The 27,192-nt window shown below is 49.0% G+C and overlaps 5 protein-coding genes and 1 non-coding gene across 6 annotated transcripts; 4 read left to right on the top strand and 2 right to left on the bottom strand.

Moving 5' to 3' along the window:
- Positions 1 to 1,512: 1,512 nt before the first annotated feature.
- jhd1 ([Histone H3]-lysine-36 demethylase) lies at positions 1,513 to 5,833 on the top strand (the record flags this gene model as incomplete). Its single annotated transcript, XM_043266232.1, has 2 exons — positions 1,513 to 4,875; positions 4,931 to 5,833. 2 exons carry the CDS (start codon positions 1,513 to 1,515, stop codon positions 5,831 to 5,833), a joined length of 4,266 nt encoding a protein of 1,421 aa, XP_043122167.1.
- A 1,276-nt stretch (positions 5,834 to 7,109) lies between these two features.
- Positions 7,110 to 9,172, bottom strand: Aspvir_001102 (uncharacterized protein; the record flags this gene model as incomplete). The annotated part of the gene is made up of 3 exons (XM_043266231.1): positions 7,110 to 7,556; positions 7,628 to 9,099; positions 9,160 to 9,172. 3 exons carry the CDS (start codon positions 9,170 to 9,172, stop codon positions 7,110 to 7,112), a joined length of 1,932 nt encoding a protein of 643 aa, XP_043122166.1.
- A 1,519-nt stretch (positions 9,173 to 10,691) lies between these two features.
- On the top strand, positions 10,692 to 11,648 carry Aspvir_001101 (TFIIIC subunit 6 family protein; the record flags this gene model as incomplete). The annotated part of the gene is made up of 2 exons (XM_043266230.1): positions 10,692 to 10,796; positions 10,875 to 11,648. 2 exons carry the CDS (start codon positions 10,692 to 10,694, stop codon positions 11,646 to 11,648), a joined length of 879 nt encoding a protein of 292 aa, XP_043122165.1.
- Positions 11,649 to 12,547: 899 nt separating this feature from the next.
- On the bottom strand, positions 12,548 to 12,778 carry Aspvir_001100 (uncharacterized protein; the record flags this gene model as incomplete). Its single annotated transcript, XM_043266229.1, has 1 exon — positions 12,548 to 12,778. The coding sequence occupies one exon, from the start codon at positions 12,776 to 12,778 to the stop codon at positions 12,548 to 12,550; it is 231 nt and encodes a 76-aa protein (XP_043122164.1).
- Positions 12,779 to 17,856: 5,078 nt separating this feature from the next.
- On the top strand, positions 17,857 to 17,984 carry Aspvir_001099. The gene has a single exon. It is a non-coding gene; the product is annotated as a tRNA-Leu (tRNA).
- Positions 17,985 to 22,694: 4,710 nt separating this feature from the next.
- Positions 22,695 to 26,161, top strand: Aspvir_001098 (glutamate dehydrogenase (NAD(+)); the record flags this gene model as incomplete). The annotated part of the gene is made up of 4 exons (XM_043266228.1): positions 22,695 to 23,007; positions 23,079 to 25,909; positions 25,968 to 26,068; positions 26,125 to 26,161. 4 exons carry the CDS (start codon positions 22,695 to 22,697, stop codon positions 26,159 to 26,161), a joined length of 3,282 nt encoding a protein of 1,093 aa, XP_043122163.1.
- Between the last annotated feature and the right edge of the window lie 1,031 nt (positions 26,162 to 27,192).

The following is a 27,192-nucleotide window of genomic DNA, read 5'->3' as shown; positions in this document are numbered from 1 at the left end:
GCAGTCACGTTGTAGCTGCACGAAAACATCTCATCAGTCCCCGGTCATCAAGCGGCACTATAGCTAATTCGCATATATGCAGAAGACATGATAGTAGTCGAACTGTCGATCTTGGAGCAGGGCAGTGATGAATGGAACGTACTTGAGGTTCTTGACGAAGAGAATCCTGGAAAACCGTATGTTAGCATATATGACTATCTATGGGCAATATGTCCGCATGTAGCTGAGAAAGGGGACTATCGCGTGATGGGAGGCCAAGAGCAGTAAGAGCCTCTGGCGGAGGGGCAGATTCGCGCGAGGAGACTCACCGATTGGCTTCGGGGGCGAGCTTCCGGCTCATTCTTGGGGGAACAAGGAAAGTCCAGAAAAATCAATAGGCAAGGATATGTAAAAGCAAGAGAGACACCCAAAGAGGATGGGATCAATCAGAATAGCAGAAAGAGGAAGAAGAAGGAGTCGAGGGAGTCGATATCTGTATGGGCGGAGGAGCGCAAGACGAAAGTGAACGAGGTTCGGAAGGGAGGATCCCTTTCCTGATTGGGCTTAGAGGCGCAGGCGACCCTCACTGTGTTGGTTCCTCTTGTCAACCGATGCCGTTGGCGAATCCCCATTGCTATTATCATTATTTATTGGAGATCGCACTCAAGTCTAGAATCATATTGGACTTCGCCTATTAGAAGCTACAATTATCAAAGATATACTAATTAGTCATATTCATGCAGGAGACAAACCGACGCTCGAAGTGCCGATCGCCAATGGCCTCCTCTATCTCACCCCGATATGCCTCGCCGCAAACGATAGCGACCTCGATACTGACAGTAGGTCTGGAGTACATCAGACGGCTTAAATAGCAGTGGTACTAGTACTTAGTTGTAATCCATCCCTGAGATAACGGCTGTGCGTTTATGTAGATAACCTGTGTGCTGCTATGTAGAATGTACTTCTGGTGGGCTCTGGTCGGCCCTCTAAGTCGCCTCCCTCTCCCTCAAGTCAACTCAAAACTCCCAGCCAACACCGTCAATCGTCGATTGAAGGGTAATTGACGGCGCTTTCTTTCAATCATCTCCAGCCATAATCATCTTTCCGTTCCTCAAAAATCTTTCACTGTCCCTGTGGTGACAAATCTCCCAATACCTTTGCCCGCCTGCCGCGGCGGTGCGTCTCACACTCTGGTGCCGCAGCACTCTCCCGCCCTCGAACTAGTAGTCGGCAGAGAGAGAGTCAACTTCCCTCCCCCTCAACTTCCCAGCGCTCCGGCGTGCGACCTTGCTCCCTCAACGTCTCATCCATTCAGTACTCGATTTTCCATCCTAATCCGCACTTGTTTATCGTTTCCTGACTGTGCGCTTTCATCATCTGCCAGGAATGACTCTCTTTTTGCCTGCGGTGGCCTCTCTCTAGCCCGCGTGGTTTATCACCCCCGCTTTGAACTCGCCTTCCGCAGGCACATCATAATCTTCTCCGGCCCTTTTCTTTCCTTTTACCTTCTCTCTACTACTCCCAGGCTTCATCATGATAGGTGCCACGTCCTTCTTGAACCACTCCGGGCCTCGACCGCCGCGATACCGCACTCCGTCTCCTCCGCGACGCGCCGTGGAGCCTATCTCTCCTTTCACAACCACCGACTTCCGTGCCTCGTGGATTGACCGCGGAGACTCGCAAGCTGCGAGCTCTGATCGCGATCGGATCACATTGAACAATGATGTCTATTCGAGCACAAATCGGGGATCTCATGGCCGAACCAGCCATGGTCGCTCCAGCTCTACGATTGACACTCTCGCGACAATCGCCTTAGCGACCAGTCCTACTTTTGCGCCTCTTTCCTACAGACCTCCTTCTCAAGACTCAACACCTGCCATGTCACTCTTTCCTTCCCAGTCCACTGAAAGTACAGAACGTCCAGCCAAGCGACCGCGGTCAGAGAAAAGTCCATCTCCCTTACATCACCCGCAGACAGCCGGCGCGCCGGATGCAAATCCTTCCTCCACCTTCGACAGCATGAAAACCGACGCTGAACTTCTTCTAAATTTCGCGAGACCAAGCAACTTCCACCCTGCCGCTTTCTACCCCTCGAAACGGGTGAGCATTGATGAGTCGTACCATCCTCATTACGGCGAGGAACCGAACAGCCACTTTCGGGCTGGTCTCGGAAGCTCCTATACTCTGCCGCAGGACGAAAAATCTTCTTATCTCGCTTCCGCGAATACTGCGTTTCCGTCATTTCGAATGAGATCTCAGTCGGACGGTTCGGCCTTCATTTCTCGACCAGTCATCCAGGGAGTACGGCCCAACACAAGCGCTTCTACACTTCCTCCAATTGTCTGGCAAGAGGAAGAAGGCAATGCCAAAGTAGGTCCAAGATCTGCAGACACGAAATTGCCCGGGGTTGAGGCACGATACGAGAGTTCCGTCTCCACTGGGATAGAGACCGGTGTTGATCGGGTATCAATGGATGTGCGTCCCAGGGGAGATGACGATACAGAATCCGAGGAGAACAGTCAGGCAAACTGCGCCGCCTGTAATCTGGTCCGAATACCGGTGGATTCAGAAGAACAAGGGGATGTCACATGGATCAGTTGTGACGGCTGCAAGCAATGGTTTCATATTGTTTGTGCCGGATTTAAGAATGATCGCGAGATACGGACAGTCGACAAGTTCATCTGTCGCCGGTGTCGACCGATCCACGGGCAGACAACATTTGTTCGAAAGTCTTCTCGAGCCCGCACTGCCATTGATTATGCTGGTCTCAACCAGGGTCTTGTCAAGGCCGCCAGCGATTCTTTGGAACATCATTATATTGAGCCCATTCGGGAAGGCAAGATTCGATTCCTCCCGGAAAACTTCCCTCGGATGAGACCGGAGTTGGTCACCGCTGAATACTTCGAACGCGGTAGCGGCATGACAGAGCCAATCGTTATTCCAGCACATCTAAATACCCGTGATTCTATTCCCATTGACGACCCCGAATTCGACGCGCTCGTCCAGGAGGCTACCACCCAAGAGATGTTCGACGAACTGTTGGAGCACGTCCCAGACGAGGGCAAGGACTTCGAGACCGTCATCGATTGCGGCCAAGACCAGTTGGACATGGTTGTTCCTCGGGGTCTCACTGTCCGAACGGTGGCGGAGCTTTACGGCCCTGAAGAGAGAGTCGAAGTCATTGACGTCAAATCCCAGCAGGGCGAGGACAAAAGGTGGAATATGCAGAAATGGGCTGACTATTATGAGAGTACCGGCTCCAAGGTCGTTCGCAATGTCATCAGTCTGGAGGTCTCACAAAGTAGATTGGGCAGACTGATACGCCGACCTAAAATTGTGCGCGATCTTGACTTGCAGGATGCAGTATGGCCTGAAGAGCTCAAGGCGATCGGCGATTATCCGAAAGTTCAATTTTACTGCCTGATGTCTGTCGCAGACTGCTATACCGATTTCCACATCGATTTCGGCGGTTCTTCGGTCTACTATCACATTCTGAAAGGGAAAAAGACTTTTTTCTTCATCCCACCTAAGGACAAGCATCTGAAGAAATATGAAGACTGGTGCAACTCTCCTGCGCAAGACTCCACGTTTCTTGGCGATCAGACCAAGGAGTGTTACCGCGTCGACCTGTCCGAAGGCGATACCATGTTGATTCCTTCTGGCTGGATCCACGCCGTATGGACTCCCACGAACAGCCTGGTCATTGGCGGTAATTTCTTGACGCGACTCAACTATGGAATGCAGATCAAGGTTGCCAAGATCGAGAAAGATACCAAGGTTCCTAGGAAGTTTCGCTATCCGTTCTTCCAGAGGATCCAATGGTACACCGCGTTGAAATACCTGGAGGACGATCCTATCCCTCAAAGTGTGCTCGACGCTTTCGCTGAGGATGAAGACTACCGATTTCACAGAGCCTATCCTATTTACTACGAATTCGGGGAGCGGGAAAATAAGGCGCCTGCCGGGGATCCGTATCACAATTCTCGATTTTACTCCCAGGCCGAACTTGAGGGACTTCCAGATCTTGCCAAGTATCTGCTTCGGACAGCATTAATTGCCGGTGGCTACATGGTTGAGGGAGTGACGATGGACGCTAGGAACGCTGTCAAGCGATCTATACCGAAAGGCCAGGGAGACCCAGTTGACACAGTGAGAAAGTTTGGAATCTGGGTTGCGTGGAAGCGTGGAAATGAAAAGGCTCCGCAATGGACACGCCCTGGTGTGGTGGAAAGCAACGCTAAACTCAGCCTCACGGAGAAGAAGCCAGCAGGGCGACCTAGCCGTCGATCAGAGCGAAATGCAGAGGGCCAGCGCATGTACACCGAACGGCAAGCTGTACAGCGGCCACTAGAACAACCTCCAGATTTGACCAATGCCCTTTCCAGCGAAGAAAGCTCTTCTGCGCCTTCGACCGTTGAGATCGATCAGCCTGCCATTGTTTCGACGCTTCCAGGCACCGAGACGAAGGAACTGAAGGAAGAAATGGTTCAGAAACCTCGATCTATCCAGCGGAGCTCTGGATTGGGCCCTAAGCGTGTTGCCTGTGATGCGTGTCGTAAGCGAAGGATCCGATGTCGGCATAAGGATGAACACACCGACACAATATCAGCAAAGCAAACGACGTTTGGAGCTTTCCCTGCAGGAGTCCAATCATCTTTAGCTCACGATGCCGCATCCGCGTTGAATTCATTGGCGGCCATCGCGTCTGAAGCAGGCTTGCAGGACACCGCGAATGGGTATGGTCTAGATCGACTTGAAGCTTCTGGGAATTACAGCACTGCCATCTTGAGCACACCGAATGCAGTCACCAGCAAAGTCAATGATGGCAGTCCTGAGGGTCTCAGCACGGGAAAGAAAGGGCGCAGCAAGGCTTGTGATGATTGCCGCAAGAGCAAGGTTCGTTCTTATTGTTTCTGTCCATGTGCACGTGCATATCTGACTATATCTGTAGCGCCGGTGCATTCATGATGAATATGGTAGAATCGACCCCATCAAAGCCCAAGAACGATCGAAGCCCAGGGCGGCCGCCTCTGCCAAGAGGCCGCGTCCTCAGGAGGAAGACGCGGCATTTGCCTTGAACAAGAGGCCGAAGCAGGAAAGCACGTCTCCTGTGGCGAGGCCGGCCAGTCTCTACAGAGCTGAAGGGGCCATGTCTCATACGCAGAGGCCGGTCGATTTGGAAGCTTCCTCATACTTTGGCACTTCGCACGCCTACAATGGCATAGCTCGGACAAATCTGACATCTGCCGAGAGAAAGTCTCACGTGGGGCAGACTTCGTACGCATCCCCGCCGGCATTTCAGTCAGACACGGTTGTTATGGAGGTCGATGCGGCATCCGTATCAAAGCCAACCGCTTCACTTGTTTCGCCGCCAACTTCTCAGGCAGACGAGACGGATGTGCCTCCCGAGCAGGATGGAGAGAAAGACAACCATGTTGTTTATTACACGCCCACTACTAGTTCCCGGCATTCCTCCCGTCAACCACGTCACGTCGACAGGTATGTGCCCGAAAGCCAGCCAGCCAAAGCCGTGAACACGACGCACACACCGTCTGCAAGACGGGCATCCTTCAGTGGGTCAACCACGGCTCGTAGAGTTACACCTGGTGCGCAGGGAAGCTCGAAGAAATCTGCATCACGCCCCTCGTCGTCTCATGCGAAGAAAGGAGTCTCTCCGGCGACAGAGAAGAAGTTCGACCGTATGACTACAACTTCAACGTCTCCAGGGCATAAGGGCGCGAAACGTGAACGCACGGCGATTGCTGACGATGAACCTGATGCGGAGAGTTTACGCTTGATTCGCGAACTGCAAGAGCAGGACTTTGGCTTGCGCAAGCGAACTGCGCGAGTGTGAACTGGGTTGGGCTCTATAAGTTGACCCATATCGAAGCGGTGCTATCCATGACGGTTATGACTTCATTTTCCTTTGTCTTGCTGTCTTTCTTTTTTTTTTTTTTCATAGCTATCCGGCCAGGAAATCGGCAACGTTGAGAGCGAGAGCCGAGAAGGCGGGATTCACATGTGTGGCTTGGCATTTGGGGAACATCAGGCGGAGTTCTAAGCGTCCGATTTCAAGGTCATCTTTTGCTCTTTCGGTTGTTTTAACAGGATTTCGCACACGGCGTTCCATTGCTGGCAAGGGTTCTCCTGGGGTAATTGTTGGTTTGGGGGTTTCTTCCATTGCATTAATCGTTTACCACAAGGTATTATTCTACTACCTTGTTGACCGCTTCAACTACATTTCCTTATTTCTTTTTCATCGATTATCGATTTCCTTACTCGGCGTTTACGTGCGTGTAATGGGACAAACCGGCTGATAACCCGTGTATTTCGTCTCAAGGGATCCATTTCGTTCATTCGTCTTTCTCTGACCAGTTTTCTTAAACCATGGTTTCAACTTTCACTTGCGTACCCTGGGCTCTTCTCTATGTTGAAGGGATTAATCGAAGGCTTGAATCTGAGTCTAGCTGAATTCGCTTTCATTCTCGTTTCTTTCTTCCCTCCTTACTACATGTCCAATACCTCTTTGTGGGCATCTTGGCGAGTTGAGTACATATAACGTGTTCTTGTTGGAGTTGATGGCTCTACCTTAGCAAGCAAGTGTTTGATTGTTCTCCTTGTTCTTCTGTAGGGTTTCCTAGTAATTGAGTGAAATGAGAATTCATTTAAAGTCAGTGGACTTCCGGAAATATCTTAGGAATGTTTGAGTCAACTCTAATATTTCGGATATTTCGACTGAGTTCACATCACGTCTTCCGAGTCTATCCCTATAATAATCAACACCCGTACGAACCTCAACGCCAGTCCCAAATTGTGAAAATCAGATAAAACATCAGGATCCAGTAACTCCACCTTCTGGCTGCAGAAAACTCTAACATCAATATAAAAAGGAAATCTTGGGTCTCATCATCCGTCATATGCGTTGTCGTTTCACCGTCTAGCTCCCGCTCCCGGCCTTGACAGGCAAACAAGAAAAACTTGAGGGGTATATGCGATAAATGCAACAGATATAAACACTGAAGCAGGGATTCCCACGGGGATACGCTAGGTTGTTCACTTGGAACACATTTCAACCAAACACCGTTTCAGTGCCAACCAGGGCAGCGATGCTTCATTTGAGAAGTACCAGATCACACTGGATTCTCGTGGGGCTGGGGATTCGACAGGCGCTTGGGCCGCATCTTTTCGCCCACCCAATCTCTAATCACGCAGGGATCCTCATCGGGTCCTTGGCACACCTTGCGGCGGTCCAGATGCTTGAACCGCGGGCCCAGGGGACCGTTGACGTAGTGATACTGGCCCGCGAAGCGATACTGTCGACGATCTCCCAGAGGATAGAACTTATCTCCCCAGTGGCCGTTAAAGTAGAACCACTCCGTAGGTGCCAACGGGCTGGCTGTGGAGGCGCGCAACGTGTCATTCGCATAATCATACGTATACATGTGCGAATTCAAGAGGGGATCCCAGAGAGGTCCTCGGTCCGTTTGGTCATGAAGAAGACCCCAGGGTAGAACATACGAATGGACACCAGGAGTGGCATACATGGCATGCGTACCCACTGCGGAATATATGACTGGCTACACATTGGAAACGATTGATTAGCCTCTAACCCAACGGAAATCACCAGTGTTTGGGCGTCGCAACTTACCCGTTGTCCGATTTTCTCGACCGCTTCATAACTATATGCCTCGCCTGCGGAATGCGCACTAAAGAAGAGAGCTTTAGGCTTGCCGTTATAGAAACGGACGAGGCAATGCTCCCAGTCGCCGATGTGGTTTCCGAACCGCACATTCAGAACCACATTTCCGAGATTGAAACTGTAAAAGAAGAACCAAAAGGCGTCGACTATGCCGTTGCCCTTGTCCACGACGAGCAGCACTGCAGGCGCATCACTTCGGCCTCCGGTCTCTTGCAACTTTATCGGTTCGCCACCGTATCGTTTCCGCAGCTCGTCCCTGACACTCTCGTCCTGCAGAAGATCCTCTGGCTTGGAGTAACCGAGATCCTCCAATGGTAGATTGGCTGCTTCGTCTTCCGACATTGATTTGTGGTTCGTGTCATACCATTTTAAGCGACCGTCGGGTGTATCTCCCGGAATGGCCCCGTCTACTCGACCGTCCCAATCAGACCACGATTCTTCAGAGTGCTCGTCTGGCGAAACAGGGATATTCTTTTCTCCTTCCATCCATGGGGGCCGTTCCTCCGCATCATCGTTACTGGTTAAGAAGACGTAGCGACCATCCTGCCATTGGTTCAGTTGGTCCAGATTCTCCAACGTCGGATGAATCCGCTGAGACTGCACCGGCGTGTAGTTTAACATTGGTGTGATGTGGAACAGATGCTCTGCGATATCACATGGCCAGAACTGCTCGTTGGAGAATAGATGCACGAGAGGAGCATATTCAAAAACATAGTCGGGTATCTCTCTGAGCGAACGTTCGGCATCATCCCACTGATTCGCCGGATGCTCCTGTTCTCGGAACCAGAAGGCCCACCACGGAGCGGCCTCGTCTTGCGCCGAGGCAGAGGTATTGGACTCCGTGAGGAATCTCCGCTGGCCGAAGCGCGGACCAACCGGGCGGAAATGAGCGGTACCGCAGAGACTCAGCCAGCGACAGGCTTTGCGGTCAAACCACGACCGAGAGGATGCGATCCAGCGCTGCTCATCCCTGTCCTCATCGTACCAGATGAATGCCGCCGGATTCAAGGCACGTACTAAGCTATTGATCGAAACATACGCGATCAGTGAAGACAAAATGATAATCGTGCCTTTCGCTTTGCCAATCATCTGCTCCGCAGCCAGGGAGACAGCCCCGACGTTGGACGTATTTGCTCTAGAAGAAAGATCAGGCACCGATGAATCGGCCTGTTGATTTTGGGCAGTACTGGTCGACGTGGCCGCTATGGTAGTAGTAGTAATGGTAGTAAGGCTTAGAGACGTCCCAATTGGGATTGCACGGCCTAGCGCAAGTGAGATCGGGATGGTCAAGGAGGACCCCTCAGAAGGAAATGAGGGAAGATGAGGGTCATGAGAGGTGACTACGGGGCAAAAGACGAGGAGCGTGTACAAAAAAGACCAGAGAGTCAGGGCAACCAGGCCCGAAGATGGAGGGGACGACACTATAAGAAGGCATTGCCAGGTTAGCAGTGGTCGAGAACAGCTATGACTAGTACCACTACCGACTTCAGTCATGGAATCCCGTGCGCAACGACCGAATCACGGTAAGAGAAAATAAATAACGAAATAATAGAAATGTAAACTCATGGACAGAAAGGGAAAGACAAAAGCCAGGGATCATCCAGTCAGAAGGAGGAACCGGGTATAACGGAAGGGGATTAGATAATTATGAGGGCCATGGTTGTGAAGATGACACAGATAGATGGGGAAAAAAGTGTAAAAAAGAACATTGTCATCATTCTTCAATGAATAGAGAACGTGAGGGCAGCAGAAAGTGACGGATGCATGTAGACAGTGGATAGCGAGCGTGCAAATCAGCTCCTTGCTTCCGCGCAGAGCCGGATTGACGATGTGTGCCAACAATAATGATGCAGGCGGACAGGGGAGGACAAGAAGGGCAAATCAGATCGGCAAGCAGGCAAGTATGAACCGAACAGGGAACATGAATATGATCAAATCAACAGATGGATCTGGACTGAGGTGCATGGGGTTTGTCTCTGAACGGAAGACGACGGATGTGGATAACACCATCGGTGATCTTTCCATAGGGCAGAGCATTATTAATTGATGATTGCTTGGTATTATTGCTGATGGATCTTGATGGAAACATGGAAGCAATTGATGACAACAGATGATGACGATGATGATAAATACGAGCAGCTTACTTTTTGTGGTGGTTACTGTGTTATTGTTGACTTTGGCTGATATGGAGGGGTAAAGAAGATAGATGGATGGATGAAACCGGGGACTGGAATGATGGAGGATGATGGAAGAATGAATGCAGCCAGAAAAGATGAGATCACCAGGGACGATCCAGACGAACGGACGAAGGAATTGAGTTAAGTTGATCTATGCAGACTGACAAGCATAGGGAAAATTATGATGATGGCGGTGTTCGTACGGAGTACAACACACTCTATATCAGATTACAGTAGAGAGAGAGAAAGATGATAATACTACTACTACTACTACTACTAATAATAATAATAATTTTACAAAACTACCTTACTATTAGAGAGATAATACTACTGCTACTGTATGTTTGATATTATTCTTCCCCAAAGTATCTATCTGTTTGTTGTCCAACCCAGTCAGTACATAGTCCAGTACCTTACCATGGGTCAGCCCTGCGGAAATCAAACATCGTCATCAATAATCCCTGTTCCTCCGACCTCACCCCTCGGCCCTCATCAGTCATCAGCAGCACAAACATGGCCAAGGGAGTCTAAACGTCTAACAGAAGTTAAATAACAAGCCTGCGACCGCCTGGTTCCCAGTCCCAGTCCCACAAGGTGTTATCCAGCCGATCCAGTGGAGTTTCTGCCCGCCGCCTTCTTCCGTTATCCCTTCGCCCAAGGAAAAAGAAAAGGGTCTCGAGCGCTAAGGTAGGTAGCTATCTATCTAGACTCTAGAGGGGTACTGTGACTGTCAATCTGATTTCTGGTTACAACAGGGTTGATCATTTGAACTTTGAACTAGCTAGTCGTCCTTTCCAGCTAGCTGTTTATGCCCAATGATTCTGCCGGCCTAAATCATGCAGTCTCATGCCGAGCCGATATTGGTCTTGGACCCGGCCATGTTAACAGATGAGGATCATGACTCCGAGTACGAATATGAATACCACGAGGTCGACACCGAGGTATGATTGATTGCTTGTCCCTTTCTTTCTTTCTTTCTGGTCGTTCGCTTGAGCTTAATTTGTTTCCCGTACGGTCAGACCTTCTACCTCAATGTCGACCTTACCTCCCTTCACGGCCCCATCCGTCCTCCCAGACGGCGTGACCCCGCCTCGTCTACTGCTGCAGTACCAACTACCCTGACTCCGACCGATGACCATGAACCAGCCATTGACAGCACCGAGTCTGACAACGTTCCTTCAGAGCGCGTCCAAATCCTGGGCCTTCACACCACCAACCCAATAGTCTCGTATCAAAATCAAATCTTCAGCTGCACATGGGCAGACCAGATCGGGACAGAGCTGCTCTTCACTCGTCCAGAGACGGGTCACGAGCCTGATCTGGAGTCTGCATTGCCGCAGATCTCTCCGTTGAGGAACGGCAAGGATTTTGACCTCATTGCCGCCAACAGCGTCAAAGTTCTCGGTCGCAAAGCAAACCTGATCTCCAGTTCCGGCTCAGTGCCAACTCAGGAACCCTCCATACAAACTTCCGAAACGGCGAACGTGCTCCGCAAGACGGGACCACAGTCAAATCAAGCTCGGTTTTTGGAACGACTGATGTACATCAAGAGGCAAAGAGGTGAGACTGACGCTGTGCGCACTGTCTTCAGTACGAAACGTACCCAGAATCTGGAGGATCGACTACGAGGCTGGGCTCGAACGGAGGAGGAACTTGCAGAGGTTCAGCGGCTTAGCGAAGCTGCGAGTCGAGGAGATACCGTCGCGTTGACCGCGTTGGAAGAGCTCTACACTGAAATCAATGGCCAGAAATTTGGGCCGGGGATATCGGACGAACCGATCCAGCCCCGTTGATGTGCCTACAAAGTTCGCCTTTGTTATTCACCGGTTACCTGCGTGATCAACTTGAATTAATTGCAACAACTGCCATTGCAGTTATATGGACGAGTGTTAGACACAATACGATGATGCAGCTCACCAGCGTCAGAATGAATCTGCCATGTGGCCACTCGAGAGAGTCCAAGTCTCCGGTCGAGGATGAAGAATCTGAGCGGTAACACACTCGGGTGAGCCACAAAGGCACTCCTCCGGCCTTTCTATGCAGTGCACAATGGTGTAAAGGTAACTGCTGGGCCTCTGGTCGAACCAGAACCTACAGAATACTTTTGGCTTGCTCTCGCCGCATCTCGACTGATGTGACTAACGTGCCGTATGTTTGTTTGCTCTATTGTCCTGGACAAGCACTGAACCGGAAGAGTCCATGCATCATCGAGATAATGCTTACCTGTGATGTATCAACTGAATCCCATCGATGGTCTTGTGGAACAGAACTGTGCCTACAGAAACCCATTCCATTATGCGGATATACCGACCCAAGCGCAATCTAGTTCGTGGGTGCATCCTATGAGACGGAAGGAACGAAGCCATGAGATGTGATTATGAAGACTCGCTAGCTAGTCGATATTATATCACAGTGTAAACGACTCGCGACGCCATGACGATCCGAAACCAAATGAATCAATAAGATGACACTCAATACCTGCTTTTCCAACCCGAACCAATTCAAACCAATTCCTTACGTACTCTGACAGAACCACCGAAAAACAGATGAGGCTCGCTGAAAAAGGAAAGGGAAACAAAACCCGGGACAACCTAAAATTCGGCTCCAGAAAACAGCAGACGCATCAAAGTCGCAATGCACAGACAGATATATGGTACTTCGTCGCAGATATGGCAGCAGCTGGTAGTGACGGTCAAGCTCGTTTCCCCTCTCTCGCCCAGAAACAATGTGTTGTTCTTGACTCGACGGGGGACGGGGGAGGAGGAGGGGGATACTCCAGCGCCGCGTGAGGATGCGAGTCGAGATGGATGGATTTGGGGCCGTCGGCGGACGCGAGGATCGCGCGGGAGATGTCCTGGGTAAAAGTCGAGGGTGTCACGAGGGTAGGACGGGAGGGAGGATGTGAAGGGATGGGTGAGGCCATGGCGACTGATACTTTGGTTGTATTGTTTTGGGGGATTTGACGGTGAGCCAGGTGAGCTGGAGAGTCCGATGGAAGGATACTGAGGTAGGAGTGCGATTGGGAAAAATTGGCTAAGCTGCTGGAAGAAGCTGTATAAATCTATGTAGATAGGGATACCCTTGTTAGCTACCTTGATCCGAAAGATGTGCCTCCGAGAATGCCCGATGAAGGAGCAGGGCCGAAGCAGAATGAGGAGAGAACAGCTCCATCGCCGAATGCCATGTGATGTAATCTTTGAGTCTTTGGAGAAGGCGAATCGCTCGTGAAGATCCTTCATCGGGGACAGGGAAGAGAAAGTGAATCGAGAAAAGCTTACCTGAACTGGGTGTACGTACGCTGGAGGATTATCCCGATGATGTAATGATATACAAGGTCCTCGGCGAGATCGAAAGGCTGCTGGGTTGCACAAGCAGCGTGGGATGGGCTAAGCGAGAGAATAGTCCCAGGTCACAGCAGCAGATGGGTATGACAAGAGATATAATATTGTATGAAGAGAAAGTACAGAGAGCTGAGGGTACTCAGGCTCTGGATACAACACTATGGAGTGGTGACGGGTGGCTAGCTGTAAGCTGCTGAGCTGTCCACGGGGGGACCAGAATATAGAGAATGTGGTCGTATGCTCTGGAAAAACCGGAGAAAGCAGTAGAGATGAAAAGTAAAAGAATGATCAAGCATCTAAAGGACCTAGGGAGACATCTAGCCGATATAAATGAGGATTGGGGGCCCAGCCAGGAGCTAGTGTACATTGCTGAAGCATCCAGTCAAACACCCATAGATCATTTTAATCATATCGGACAAATATTAGGTAGTGTTATTACTATTATTGTTATTTTTTTTTTCCCCAGTCAGATATCCCCATCACCCTTTTTGTAATGTCCATCGCCTAGTCTAGGTCCAGGCAAATGTTTGGCCCTTATGGATCATCGCCCTAAAGGGATCCCAGGGTGTTTTCCTCAAAGTACGATGGGCGTTCGCCCTGTTTTTCTGGCATTTATTTGAATTGAGGTTTCATTCCCAGACCTAGGGACCACTGGACTAGTAGTAGTAAGTAGTGTTGTTGGTCCCGTTGGGTATCCAGGCGGACTTTAGTGTACATCGCGCATGCTTGCCACGACGGACGGAAGGGCGGGAACGTAACCCGGGGGAAAGCTATTGTCCTCCCGGGGAAAAGCAAGGCCACCTTTGGGTAGTTAGGTGGCTCTGGTGGTGGGAGAATTAGGGAACAAAGGGGGTAAGATGGGGGAATATGCGAGTAACCTGAATACCTGATAGGCAGGCGAACAGCCGGTGGATAAAGGAAGAAGCTGGAGAAAGTATGGAGATTGGAGTGCATACGTGTGCATTCGATGGAGACTGTGGGGGGTGAAAGCCTTGAAGGAGCTGCCAAGTCTTCCACAATTGCCAAAAGCTAGGCATAGAACCTCTCCTACTGTAAGGAGCAAAGGGGGAATTCGAAAGGGCTACCTACCGGGAGTCCGGAACAGATCGAGTCAGGGATTTCTGCGACGGATTTGGATCATTACTGATTCTTATTCAGGAAAGGGGGTGATCGTACGGAGGAAATATTGCTCATTCAGATGTTGCCTGAGCATTAAGTACTACTGTATGTACCGGCAGACATGTCACACTTTCTGCCTTGACCGGGTATCTACTTATTATTTGTCTCAAACGTACGAGAGTCAGAAACATGCACTGCTCCCTTACGGCCAGAATCAGGCAGAAAACATGCCAACCTAACTCTTTGACGGAGTAGCCTGCCAACCAGCAAAAGAGGAAAAGTAAACGGAATTCTTTGTGAGCACTCTATGGTAATAGGGAGTGAGTAACTTTCGCCTGGTTAATGGAAGATGTAACCGTTCTTAAAAGCTAAATTGTACGGAGTATTGTAGATGTTAATTGTCGAAATTCCGGGGAAGCTCCGTAAGGGATCCATATTAAAGACCAGCTATATCCAATAGACCATCACAACTATGCATTCATATCAGTCCTTACGCAGGAGGCGGCGATCGGCTTGAAGCTAACCAAACTGTCGGAGAGGAGCTGGTGCATTTGCCTAGAACTTTGATGGAAGAATTCAAGAATTCCAATAGACTAGACTAGACTAGATAGTGCGACTGTGCGAGTAATACGGAGTTCTCCCTAAGAAAATCACTCCATATCACTCCATAAGGAATATGATTTCCTCCTCCACTGATCCTTTCTATTCTCTGCTCTGCTTCTGTAGTCAACATCCAATCCATCGAATCTCCGATATACTCCGGGCATATGTTTATTATATTAAGGGGCTTCAAACGCTTCACCATGGCTTATGCTCAAAAACTCTGCTACAGGCCTAGGTTACGGAGTACACTGTACTCCGTAGTCTTCGGCCTTTCTAAAGAAGAGCCCGGATCAGTAGCCGGTGTCATACCCAAGTTGTTACTGTTCTCATTGTTCGTCAACTTCTTTTGTAGTATTTTGCTACTACTTCATCTCCTAAAGGTACATACTTAGATACTCCTTCATCTATCACCTGCAATGGAGCCCCAGTCTCATTGTGATACCCTACTGTCATCTCTCTGGCCCATCTACATGATCCGAAGCCTTCGTTGAGTTTATACTTTTACGTGTTTCAATCGGCTTCTAGAATCCGGAAAGAATCATTATTCTGTGGATACTGGATTGACCTCTCGGGCCATATCCCATTTGGGAATCCTTCGTCTTTTTTGCCCGATGGGGTATGCGACAAACTCGTAATGTGACAGCAGATACAGAATGTTCTGCTTCTGAATATCTTCAATGGATGGAAGATCCAATCATTGGGTTATTGAGATAAACGCCCCTACATTCAATTATAGCTTTGGTACATGATTAGATCGACTCATTCCTTTGTTCAGCAATCGTATTCATGGACTACTAAGGTTAATGGTGCATGGGGTCAAGTGTCTAGAGGTCGCTTAGGCCATATTCAACACTGTTTCCCAATGGCTCCCGCTGCCAGAGCCTTTGCAGGAAAGATTTTATCAAGGTCGCCGAGCTGCCGTATCCAGTGTAGAATGCTTCAGCCGTTCTGTAGTTACCATGGCTAATCTCGGCTCCAGCTGTGAGCATATGAACATGCTCGCAGTCGAATAGCAAGTGTGTTGCCTGTCTGGCCATCGTATGCCTGAGATGGCCAGGGAATTCAGGACATCTGTTCCGCCGAACTGACACGACTTGCTTGTTCCCTTGCGTATCCTGTATTCTGTTCCCCATGCTATGAGGGTCATCGAAACAGGGGTTTTGTTGGAAACATTCACCAGTCATCTACTGTAAAATTAGTTCTATGGACTTTTATGTTTTCATACCATATTTCTCGGGGATGTGAGCCGGGTTTCAGCCAGTTAATACAGTATAGGCTGTAGTCTGGTGAGGTGAAATATATATATGCCCGCAAAGTGCCACACGTCAAATATCAGATCTTTGAACTGAGAACCGTCAAAAGCGCATGTTCCCTTACATTATGGAATTGTAACCATATAGATACTTTGCTACATTAGCAACGAGTGTCGCTCTGTATTGCCAAAAAATATAAAAAATGTTGAGTGATACAGAAAAAAAGAAAAAGAAAAAAGATGGGATGAGGCTGACCCGACTTGAACGGATAACCTTAAGATCTGGAGTCTCTGTGAAAATTTGTTAGACCAAATTGATTGATTAATGTAAGACCATTGATGGAACATACCACGCGCTACCAATTACGCCACAGCCCCTTAGGTGACAAAGAGTGGCTCCAATTGATTTTATCATGCTCGAATGCTCTGGAGTCTGGAGTCATACCCACAGTCTATGGAAATGCCCAGCACGACTATCTGTCTCTAGAAAACACCCAATGATAAATATAATGTTGCCCAGTTGGAGAGACCTATAATTCTCCTGTAAATGCGCTGCTCATATCAATCAACATATGAGTGACCTAACCACTCTTCATTGTCCTCCCCTATGGAAGAGAATGGGCCCTCCAACAACCTTAAGCTCCGCGTGGGATGTTCATTAAGACACTTTTGTTGATTTATCTGAGCTCTCTTAGTTGACCTACCCTTCTATTTTCTGTCCAATCGCCTAATATATTATATTTTGCGTAACTTTATGAGCAATCATATAACTGTTTATGTCTTTCAAGCAGATAAGTGGGTATTAGTGCTGGCTGCAATCAGATAAAACTAGACTGCTGATGCTGACAGCGAATGACCCAAAGTCATCATTGTATGCATGGTTTCTGTCTCTCCTATGTCATAATAAACTTTTGATTTGACAAGGAGGAGCTAACAGTAAGTTTGTCAATAGGGTATCTCATGCATATCGCGCGACTGCACATGTAACAAGTTGCGCAGTGGCATTAGAGACCTACCTTCTGGAAAGCTATCAGCATCGATTAGCTAGATATGCTGCTTGTCATACAAGCGAGTAAAACTAAATCGGGTATATACCTCCGGGCCGTGGCGCAATTGGCAACGCGTGGTAAGTTCAACTTCCCAGTCTTTGTGACACAAGCTCGATCAACATTGTTCTAACAATGTCTCTAGAGACTTCAGATCTCAAGGTTATCCAATCGAGACGGGTCAGCCTCATGACGTCCTTTTGCCTTGTTTGTGTGGTTCTGTGCGGAGGACCGTTGACGCAGTAATAATACTGAAGCATCAAAGGGAAGATGTGCATATTTTTGGTCCTCAGAATGTTGCGAGATGCATGGGATGCTTTTAGACTTGACTCATCCAGCACTGTTACCCAAAGCGAGGCCTGCAGTGACCTTTATGAGATCGCCTGCACTCAGTGTACAGTGCTAGTAAGGTTTTATATGGATAGTCCGTAAGGAGTCTGATCGTACCTGGCAAATATACCACCCCACCTTAAGAACTCATTGTTGGAGGTTATGTAGAGGCAATTTACTTATGATGACTAGCAATATCTGACGGATATGTCCATGTCCAGTTGCATACGTAGACGAGGTATTGTTGATTAGTTGCTTGAAATTTCGTTTGCCTACATATTTTAATGACAGGCCAAAAAACGCAACCATTGGGGCTGTGGCGTAATTGGTAGCGCGTGGTAAGTTCCAAATTACACTAAACAGTTCAATCAACATTGTCTAACAATGTAACAGAGACTCCAGATCTTAAGGTTATCCGTTCAAGTCGGGTCAGCCTCATCCCATCTTTTTTTTTTTTCCCCCTTTCTTTTTCTCCTTATTCTTTTCCCTCTCTCACCCCTCCTAATTCCTTCCTATTCATCGAATAATCGTATCCTTTAATAATATTTTTTTTTTTTTTTTTTTTTTTTTTTTAACCGCGATCCTAACATCGTATTTTATTAACCGCGATCCTAACATCACTGCCGCATCATGGTCTACGATGTGCAATTGGCCATCGATTCATCGCATGAGATCATCATATAAGAGCTATCCCTGTCATACTTTTCCAACATACAAAAAGCTCCCAACATGATGGTCGACCGGCCTCCATAACTGACACAGCGTGAGCAAGTATGGGCATGGAATGCTACTGGAGAAAGTGGATTGCGGCCTTCTGCTGGTTTACTGTTCGCATACAGATCAAAACCAACCGACTGTCATCCCGATGAAGTCGGGACCATAATGTCTCCAGACTCTGATCGCACTATCAGATTCATGTCTATAGAGGCCAAGAAGCACTGCCGCCTTCTCTGGTTCTCATCAACTTCTGCGGCAGCGGCTTTGTGATCACCTTGTTTGGCTCTGACGACGAGTTCTGCAGATATATCGCGCATCACACAGGCTACACTGTGATTGACGTATAATACTTCCTGGCGCTACGTACAACGATGTCAGAGACGCAATGAGCTGGGTATGATCTCACCTGGAAAGATTTGACACATCGCGCAGTCCCCTATCCTGGTCCAGCGCAGGCGCTACTCTAGCACTGGCGATACCTCGTCCTCGCTCATATGCAGAGCCAAAGAGAGCGATGGATTGCTCATATGCTCTATGATGTGCTTCTATGGCATGACAGACGTATTCATGCCTATGAGATCCAAGAAGCCAGTGCAAAAATCCTGCCTTATGATCCGGACAATCTTCCCCTGGTTCTCAGAGTTCTGCCACTCGTGTTATTGCTATTCGCGCGTTACTGATTTTAGAGACCCATGGCTGTCGCTGTTATGCGCAGGTCTCATATGACTAGGAATCTACAGATCATTACTACGGCGTAGGGTCTGTTCACCCTTGAAGGGGAGGAGCTTACAAGTAAGGTTCAGGAGGTGGGAGATCAAACTGTCGTATGCCATCAGATGGATGGATGGGAGCATAGGCGGGATAAGTAGGCCTAAGAGGAGGCATATAGGCATGCTACTGAGATGCTTAATGAAGTATGAACTTGAAGATTGCAGTTAGGCTTGAGTAAGTGTTAAAAAAACCATCTGGATTGAGCGCAATCAGGTGGTTTGAATCAAGGACAACGAACAGCCAGATAATACTGATCATTATTGGTTGTTATATCCAAGAGTATCATGCGCACGTAACATCACAACATGTATATAAAACAATCTGAGACAGAAAGTGCTTGGTTGACTTCCCCTTTCTCTCTCATGGCTTACCTGGCTAAGACCATTAATGGTATTAGCGGGTTCCTGGCCTCTTTTCTGCTAGTAGCTAGCTTTAACTTCCTTCTATAGGGTACAGGGTATTTACCATCCAATCGGTGGTCCAGAACATCAAACATGCACAATGATAATGCTCACAGTAGTTGATAAGTCTGGTGAGCAGCTATCGAAGAGCAATCATTCTCACCGCTGGACATTGACCACGCTGCCATTAGTACACCGCTGTTCAGCCACGCCTTGCTTTCTTATCTGTCTAGATACTCGGGGCGGGACGAACCCCGTGGCCCAGGGTGCAGGATTGAAGGTTTTCCAGATGGTCAGCCGAGAACTCTTGCCGGATATCCTGGCATTATGCATTGATGCATTGATATGTGCAGTTACGTGGTGTCCAACGAGGGTACCAACACAAAAGTACTGTAGATACATCAGCAGCCACCAAATGCACCAGTTGCCTCCAAGTGCAGAACGAACATGCATATCGGTCGACAAGTTTCTGTGCAGACTATGGTCAATTTTCGATTGAGCTTACTTATTTCAACGGCTGTCAGGAGACAGCCCTACAGCTGAACTTGAGCAAACCGAATGTCCGGAATGCAAGGATGTCGGCCCAACAGACCAGACCGCATAGCTATGAGTACAGCTCCCACTTGCACCATACTTATTTTCAGACCAATGCCAGAAGCATCTCCCACGTTTTCAGTCCAGCCGCTCATGACATTGTCACCGGATCAAACAACGACATGCAGTTCAATTATGTGCGATTTCCGACAGACTGATTGCGTCCAGCTAAGTGCATACTGGATGGTTATTTGGTAACTGCTCGAGGCAAGTGATTCCTGTTCTGCGGTTTGTCCCGACTCTTGAGGTCTGAACGCCTGTCCCGTAAGCCTACTCGGCAACACGTCATTGTATAGCCGAATGACAGTCCCGAAGCCCAGAAGCCTCAGATTAGGACAAGGACGACTTCTTCTTACCTCATCACGGGCAACCCACCGGGAAGTGGAGACCGGGATGCCATCATGGGCGAGTCTGGTTGGATCTCGTCCTCCGATCACAGCAGACGAACCCCGCAATGTCTTTGAAATTTTCCTTGTTGTTGGGATAGAATTGATCGTATGGGGTAATTATGGGGGACGATTGAGCCATTAATTGAATAATGAAAATAATGGAAACTCCGTGCTGGCGATGATGTGATTGAAATAGTCCTGTCTAGAACGATGATCAGGTTTTAATTTTGACTACTTACTCCAAAATGTATATCATCGACGACCTACCGAGTAGTCCACTCCATACTATCACCCCGCAAATTGACTAGGGAGTCTAAGTCAGGTACGGACGGACTAACCCCGCAGTCTCGATGAAAATTCTGTTCGGATAGACCATGGAGAAGTCTCCAAGGTTTCCAGGTACTGTGAAGCCTGATTGATCAGTTCTACCAAGTCAGTGTTTCTGCTGTTTTCTACGGCTTACTTTAGTGATGTCGATCTTGTTAAGGTGGTCAGAGCGCGGTTGCACTGGGGTATACGGAAAACAGCCAAGTCGAGATATCAACTTCTACATCGGATGTCCAGAGAGTTCCTCAGTAAAAGATGCAGAGGACATGCGCTCCAGCAGGCAGGAGGTAAAGGACAAAATAGGAGGTCGTTACCTACCTATATGGCATCTGGGGCCGTACTCAAACACGACATAGCGCATATAGATCGTCAACATACTCCTCTGACACTGCACTATCAACCTTGGTACTTGATATGAAGCACAGCATGTTGCGCAATTGCGGCATTTTCTCCTGAGGCATATTATTACGCAGGAGAAAAGGAAGGAACCATCTCGCATGCAACAATTGCAGACGATGATTTGTGAACTCTGGCCACCATGACACATTGAAATCCCATTTGGGAAGATCCAGCCCTACTAAGTGGAGGACGTGACTGGTTCCAGTCAGCTGATGGACTAATTTTTTTCCAGTCTCCTTGTTGAACTGTTGCTTAGAAGTCAGGGAGAGCCTGGACCTCAGCGTTATGCACTGAATCTGGGGAAGGGCTATGCCATTGCCGCTGTTACAATGCTACTATTGAAACATAGGTAGGCCTATGAATAGTTCTAAAAGGTGTCACTTGATCTTTAAGATATTGAAAATAGGGAGGGTTTCAGTGGTGAATGTGGTAAGCGTAATTACCTGGTAAGGAAGAGTTACCTAGTTGGATACTAAGGTAAGGTAAGCTACTGCGTACTGTAAGATACCTACCTAGCCACACATGACGCCAGCTTGTCTCCAACGTGCTGAGGCAATTTTTCCAAATTTAGCCCCTTTTTGGGCCAATCATCTTGTGACAATGCGGTATTTTCCCCCTTCTGGCCTTCTCTTACCTCATTTGCGCCATTTTCAGTCTTTCCTGTTTTAGGAAATTTGACTGAGAGAACTGTCATCTCCTATGGCATGGTCGTGGTTATGGAATGAGATCAAGATTGTAGAGTTGAAGAAAAGGAAATGAAGAGAACTGAGCAGTGATACTTGTAAGAAAGAGAAGTACTCCATATAGACAATTCTCCATAGTAAGGTAGAGATCCTCGTCATAATAACGCTGGCGGAAGTGGAACCCGCTAGCAAAATTGAAGTTCAAGACTTTGCCTCTTTTCCTCACTCACTGCCCCGGACCGGCCCCGTGCCTGGCCGATCGCATAGAGCCGGAAACTTGTATCAAAATTTGTATTCAGATTTCAGGTCAGTCAAGGGACAGGTTGATACTATTCCAAGTGCTGTCTGTATATAAGGAAGCTCTCCCTCCGTTGTTTGGTGCCTGACAGTAATTGATTCTCATAATCATCTTCGTCCCTCAAAGTTGACCTGTCGGTTGCATGGATCACAGGCAACGTCTTCTTCTTCCATTCTATCTCCGATAAGCTTCTTTCCCTGGTTGACTCTTAGCCGTGCTTTCGTCATTCCTCCGCCGCAACAGAATATCCTCTCTATCTATCTTTCTTTTTCATATCCCAATTGCTGAATTGACTCATTCCTCTTCCAGACCACTGTTTGTCCTGGTATGTTCCTTGACTGCCTACCTTCTTATCTCTCCCGTCGTGCATATCCTGGTTCCTTGCCTGTGCTTGTGTATCCTTCTTATCTATGAAGCTTCCTAACAACCTCCCCTCCCATGAACTTTCTTTTGACTTTCATCTCCTTACTCACCGCTAACACTCTTTAACACCAGCAGTTTTACTTCACCCCTTTCTTTCCCTTCATCAACCTCTCAACTCTCCGTCGAAAAAGATACGAACACACATCATGGCTTCCCCCGCTTCCACCCCCCCGCATTCAGATGCCCATGTCAATGGCAACGTGCTTCCCACCGGATCAGCTCCCAAGCTCTACGGGAGTAACGATGGCGCTCAGTCTGGTGCTGGCACCCCCATTGGCTTTCAAAGATACCCACACAACAAGATTCTCGACCATGTAGCGGGATCGGCTGTACGCCATCCATCTCCCCAGCCTACTCATCTGGGGATTCCCGGTAGCCCTCTACACCGGGTCCTCTCCGAGGAAGATCCCGGCTACATTGCTGCCAAGTTCGAGGGCAAGCAGAAACAGATGGAACAAGGTATGCATTACTCTTCCGGATAAGTTCATGCGCAAGATCTGTGCCGCTGACACGGGTTGTTTCGCCTATAGTCATGGACCAATTAGAAGAGAAGGGCTTCTTCCCCAGTGATTTTATTGTTTCCGAGACCACCTGGTTCTACAACATGCTTGGAATCGACGACACCTACTTCCAAACCGAAACCGTCGACTCTATTGTCACCCAGATCCTGTCTCTCTATGCCGCGAAAGTGGCAGCTTATGCGCGGGATGACAAGAAGCTTGAAATCAGACTGGACAAGGAAGCGGAAGATCATGCTGTCTACATCGATACTAGCAAACCTGGCATTTCGTCCGTCGATGGGCCCCGTTACGAACAAAGAATTGACGCCAAGTATATCAACAACTCGACTCCTGAAAACAGCTACAGAGTTGAGACTTTCCGTTCGCCGACTCCTCTCCCTGGAGACAGCGAGCAGCAGCTCCGTTGCTACTTCGTCTACAAGTGTCAATTCGCCAACCCCAATCCCGGTCCCAACGAGACCGACATCGAGATCATCGGCGAGAAGAGATTCTTGCAAAAAGCAACTGCCAACACCAAGGCCATCTATCAGGAAATCATCAGCAATGCTGTAAACCGGGCCGGTCCTGTCATTGAGATGTTTGAAATTGAAGGCAGTCGCGAGAAGAGACTGGTTATCGCCTATCGCCAGGGCTCTGCTATGGGTCTGTTCAGCGCGCTCTCCGACTTGTACCACTACTACCGCTTGACCAGCTCTAGGAAGTATCTTGAAAACTTCTCCAACGGCATCACGGTCATCTCTCTCTACCTGCGCCCGCTGAAGAATGCAGAGATTTCAGCCAAGTACCCTCCCATTGAGGCAGCCATCCATCAGATCATCAAGGAGACCTCTCTTCTTTACTGCATTCCTCAGAACCGCTTCCAGCACCACTTCGCCGTTGGCCGTCTGAGTTTGCAGGAGACTATCTACGCTCACTGCGCGTGGGTGTTCGTGCAGCAGTTCTTGAACCGTCTCGGCTCGGAATACACCTCGCTGACTGCCGTGCTTGATGTCAACAATAGCGTCCATCAAGAGTTGCTGTCGAAGATCAAGAAGCGGCTGCGTACTGAAACCTTCACGGCCGACTACATTTTCGAGATCATTAACAAGTACCCGGAGCTGATCCACAAGCTCTACCTGGACTTTGCCAACACCCATTACGTGCAGACTCGCGCCTCGGAGGACGACTTTCTGCCAACGCTCAGCTACCTGCGCTTGCAGGTCGACGAAGTCCTGGACAGCAAAAGACTTAAGCAGCTCATTTCCGGTACTGTTGCTAACGAGCACGACGAAATGGTCATGAGCGCCTTCCGGGTATTCAACACCTCCATTCTTAAGACCAACTTCTTCACACCGACGAAGGTGGCTCTCAGCTTCCGACTGAACCCTGATTTCCTTCCCGAACACGAGTACCCACAGCGTCTGTACGGCATGTTCCTTGTGATCAGCTCCGAGTTCCGCGGATTCCACCTGCGTTTCCGCGACATTGCTCGAGGTGGTATCCGTATTGTCAAGAGTCGGAACAAGGAAGCTTACAGCATCAATGCGCGCTCCCTGTTTGATGAAAACTACAACTTGGCGAACACGCAGCAGCGCAAGAACAAGGATATTCCGGAAGGAGGTGCTAAGGGTGTCATTCTGCTGGATGTTAACCACCAGGACAAGGCTCGCGTCGCTTTTGAAAAGTACATCGACAGCATTCTGGATCTCCTGTTGCCGCCAGCCAGCCCGGGCATCAAGGACCCCATCGTTGACCTACATGGCAAGGATGAGATTCTGTTCATGGGCCCCGACGAGAACACGGCCGAGTTGGTCGATTGGGCCACAGAACACGCGCGCAACCGTGGTGCTCCGTGGTGGAAGTCCTTCTTCACGGGCAAGAGCCCCAGGCTAGGTGGTATTCCTCACGATACCTACGGTATGACTACCCTTTCGGTGCGCCAGTATGTACTAGGTATCTACCGCAAACTGGGCATCGATCCCTCCAACATCCGCAAACTCCAGACTGGCGGTCCCGACGGTGATCTGGGATCCAACGAAATTTTGCTTGCCAACGAGAAGTACACCGCCATTGTTGATGGTTCCGGTGTGATTGTCGACCCTCAAGGTTTGGATCACCAGGAGCTTATCCGACTGGCTAAGAAGCGAGTCACCATTTCCGAATTTGATCTGTCGAAATTGTCTCCTGAGGGCTACCGCGTCCTGGTGGATGAGAGCGACGTCAAGCTTCCCAGCGGCGAGGTCGTGCACAATGGAATGCTGTTCCGCAACACTTTCCACTTGCGTTCCGACCAGCATTACGACATGTTCGTGCCTTGCGGTGGACGGCCCGAGTCCATCGACCTGTCCACGGTTGGAAAGCTCATTCAAAATGGCAAGTCTGTCATTCCGTACATCGTCGAGGGTGCCAATCTGTTCATCACCCAGGACAGCAAGTTGCGCCTTGAACGCGCCGGATGCATCCTGTTCAAGGATGCTTCGGCTAACAAGGGTGGTGTGACATCGTCGTCGCTGGAAGTTCTGGCCTCGCTCTCTTTTGACGACAAGGAGTTTGTCGAGAACATGTGCATCCGAGAAGACGGCACCGTACCACAGTTCTACAGTGACTACGTCAAGCAAGTGCAGGAGGTCATCAAGTCCAACGCCACACTGGAATTTGAGGCGATCTGGCGCGAGCATGAGCAGACTGGGGCTCTGCGCAGCGTGTTGAGTGATAGACTCAGCGTTGCCATTACGCAGCTGGATGAGGAGTTGCAAAAAACGAACCTGTGGGATAATGTAGAGCTCCGCCGCTCTGTCTTGAGCGATGCCCTTCCCAATCTTCTCCTGGACAAGATTGGTCTGGACACCATTCTTCAACGGGTGCGTCTCCCCCCTACTTTGTTGCGCAGCAGCGAGAAACTGACTGACTTTCGAATAGGTTCCGGAGAACTATCTGCGGGCTATCTTCGGCAGCTACCTTGCGAGCCGATTCGTATACAAGTACGGTAGCAGCCCTAGCCAGTTCTCATTCTTTGACTTGTGAGTAGTCTCCTTGCACTATTGGTTCTTATGTTGGATCTAACCACATACTACAGCATGACCCAACGGCTTGCCGCAGTTAAGCACTCGTAATATATAGTTAGACAAGGACACTTGAGTTCTCTAGATTCATGATGTTGCATTTGCTGGGGGTTTAAAAGACCGCAAAGGCGGTTCTACACACATTAGTATTGACATTGCATGGGAACACGGGTTGAGTAAAAAAGCTTATGAGTAATTGATGAATAGCACATCCTTTTCTTTTCTTTATTATTATTTTGGTGTAGCAACATTACCGTCTCACACAATTATGTTAGGAGCAAGGGTGGAGTGAAGAGACTCTTCTTCACTTCCTCGTGTGGCCGGACTTGATTACTCCTCACTGGCCAGGTCATAACCACACCAACTCATCATCTCACTTATCTTGAGCACGGCTTGGATGCTCCAGGTCGATGAGGAGCCTTGAAGACGAGAAACTTCCTTGACCTATTATCACTTAACACTCTTCATGATCAGGATGAGTCCATGCAGCTAACGGCACCTCCGCCCCCGATTGCACCCGACGGACGAGACTACCCCACGAAACAAGAGATATCCTGGTCGAACATCAAGGCCGACATTGCAGCAAAATGCGGGGTAGTGGCGCCGTTTCATCTGTTTAACTTCGTCCCCCAGGTTGCAGATGCATCTAGACGGCTCGGTTATCTTAAAAAGGTGTCCATCTCCGTCTCTCTGACCCTGATGCGTCACAATGCCCCGCATATTGATATCGTCGACCAATCGAGACTTTTCAACAGGGCTAAACTTCTGCATCTGCAGACTGCATCATCGGCCTCGGTTTCAAATGCCGGCAGAACCGGCACTTGTGCAGGATTTGCTTGTTTCCGCACAGTGCCTTGTTTGATTTCTCTGACCATTCAGCGCTGGGGGAAAGGTGAAATGAAGCCTTGCCGAGGTCGTACCTTCGTTTTTTGTCTTGTGCTTGCGTCCGATGAAGGAGACGCACGATGCATGTCTGGACTGGGGAGGGTATGCGAGTGCTTCGGCATTACAGGATGAGAGGGTTGTTGGTCGGATATTTCGGAAAAGAGGACGAAGGAGAGTCCGCTACTGTACTTTGATAT

Source organism: Aspergillus viridinutans (genome assembly GCF_018404265.1).
Source record: "Aspergillus viridinutans IFM 47045 DNA, scaffold_1, whole genome shotgun sequence".
In the NCBI taxonomy this organism is placed as follows: Eukaryota; Fungi; Ascomycota; class Eurotiomycetes; order Eurotiales; family Aspergillaceae; genus Aspergillus; species Aspergillus viridinutans.
The sequence above is the reverse complement of the archived record's forward strand: the minus strand, read 5'-3'. Positions and strand labels throughout refer to the sequence as shown.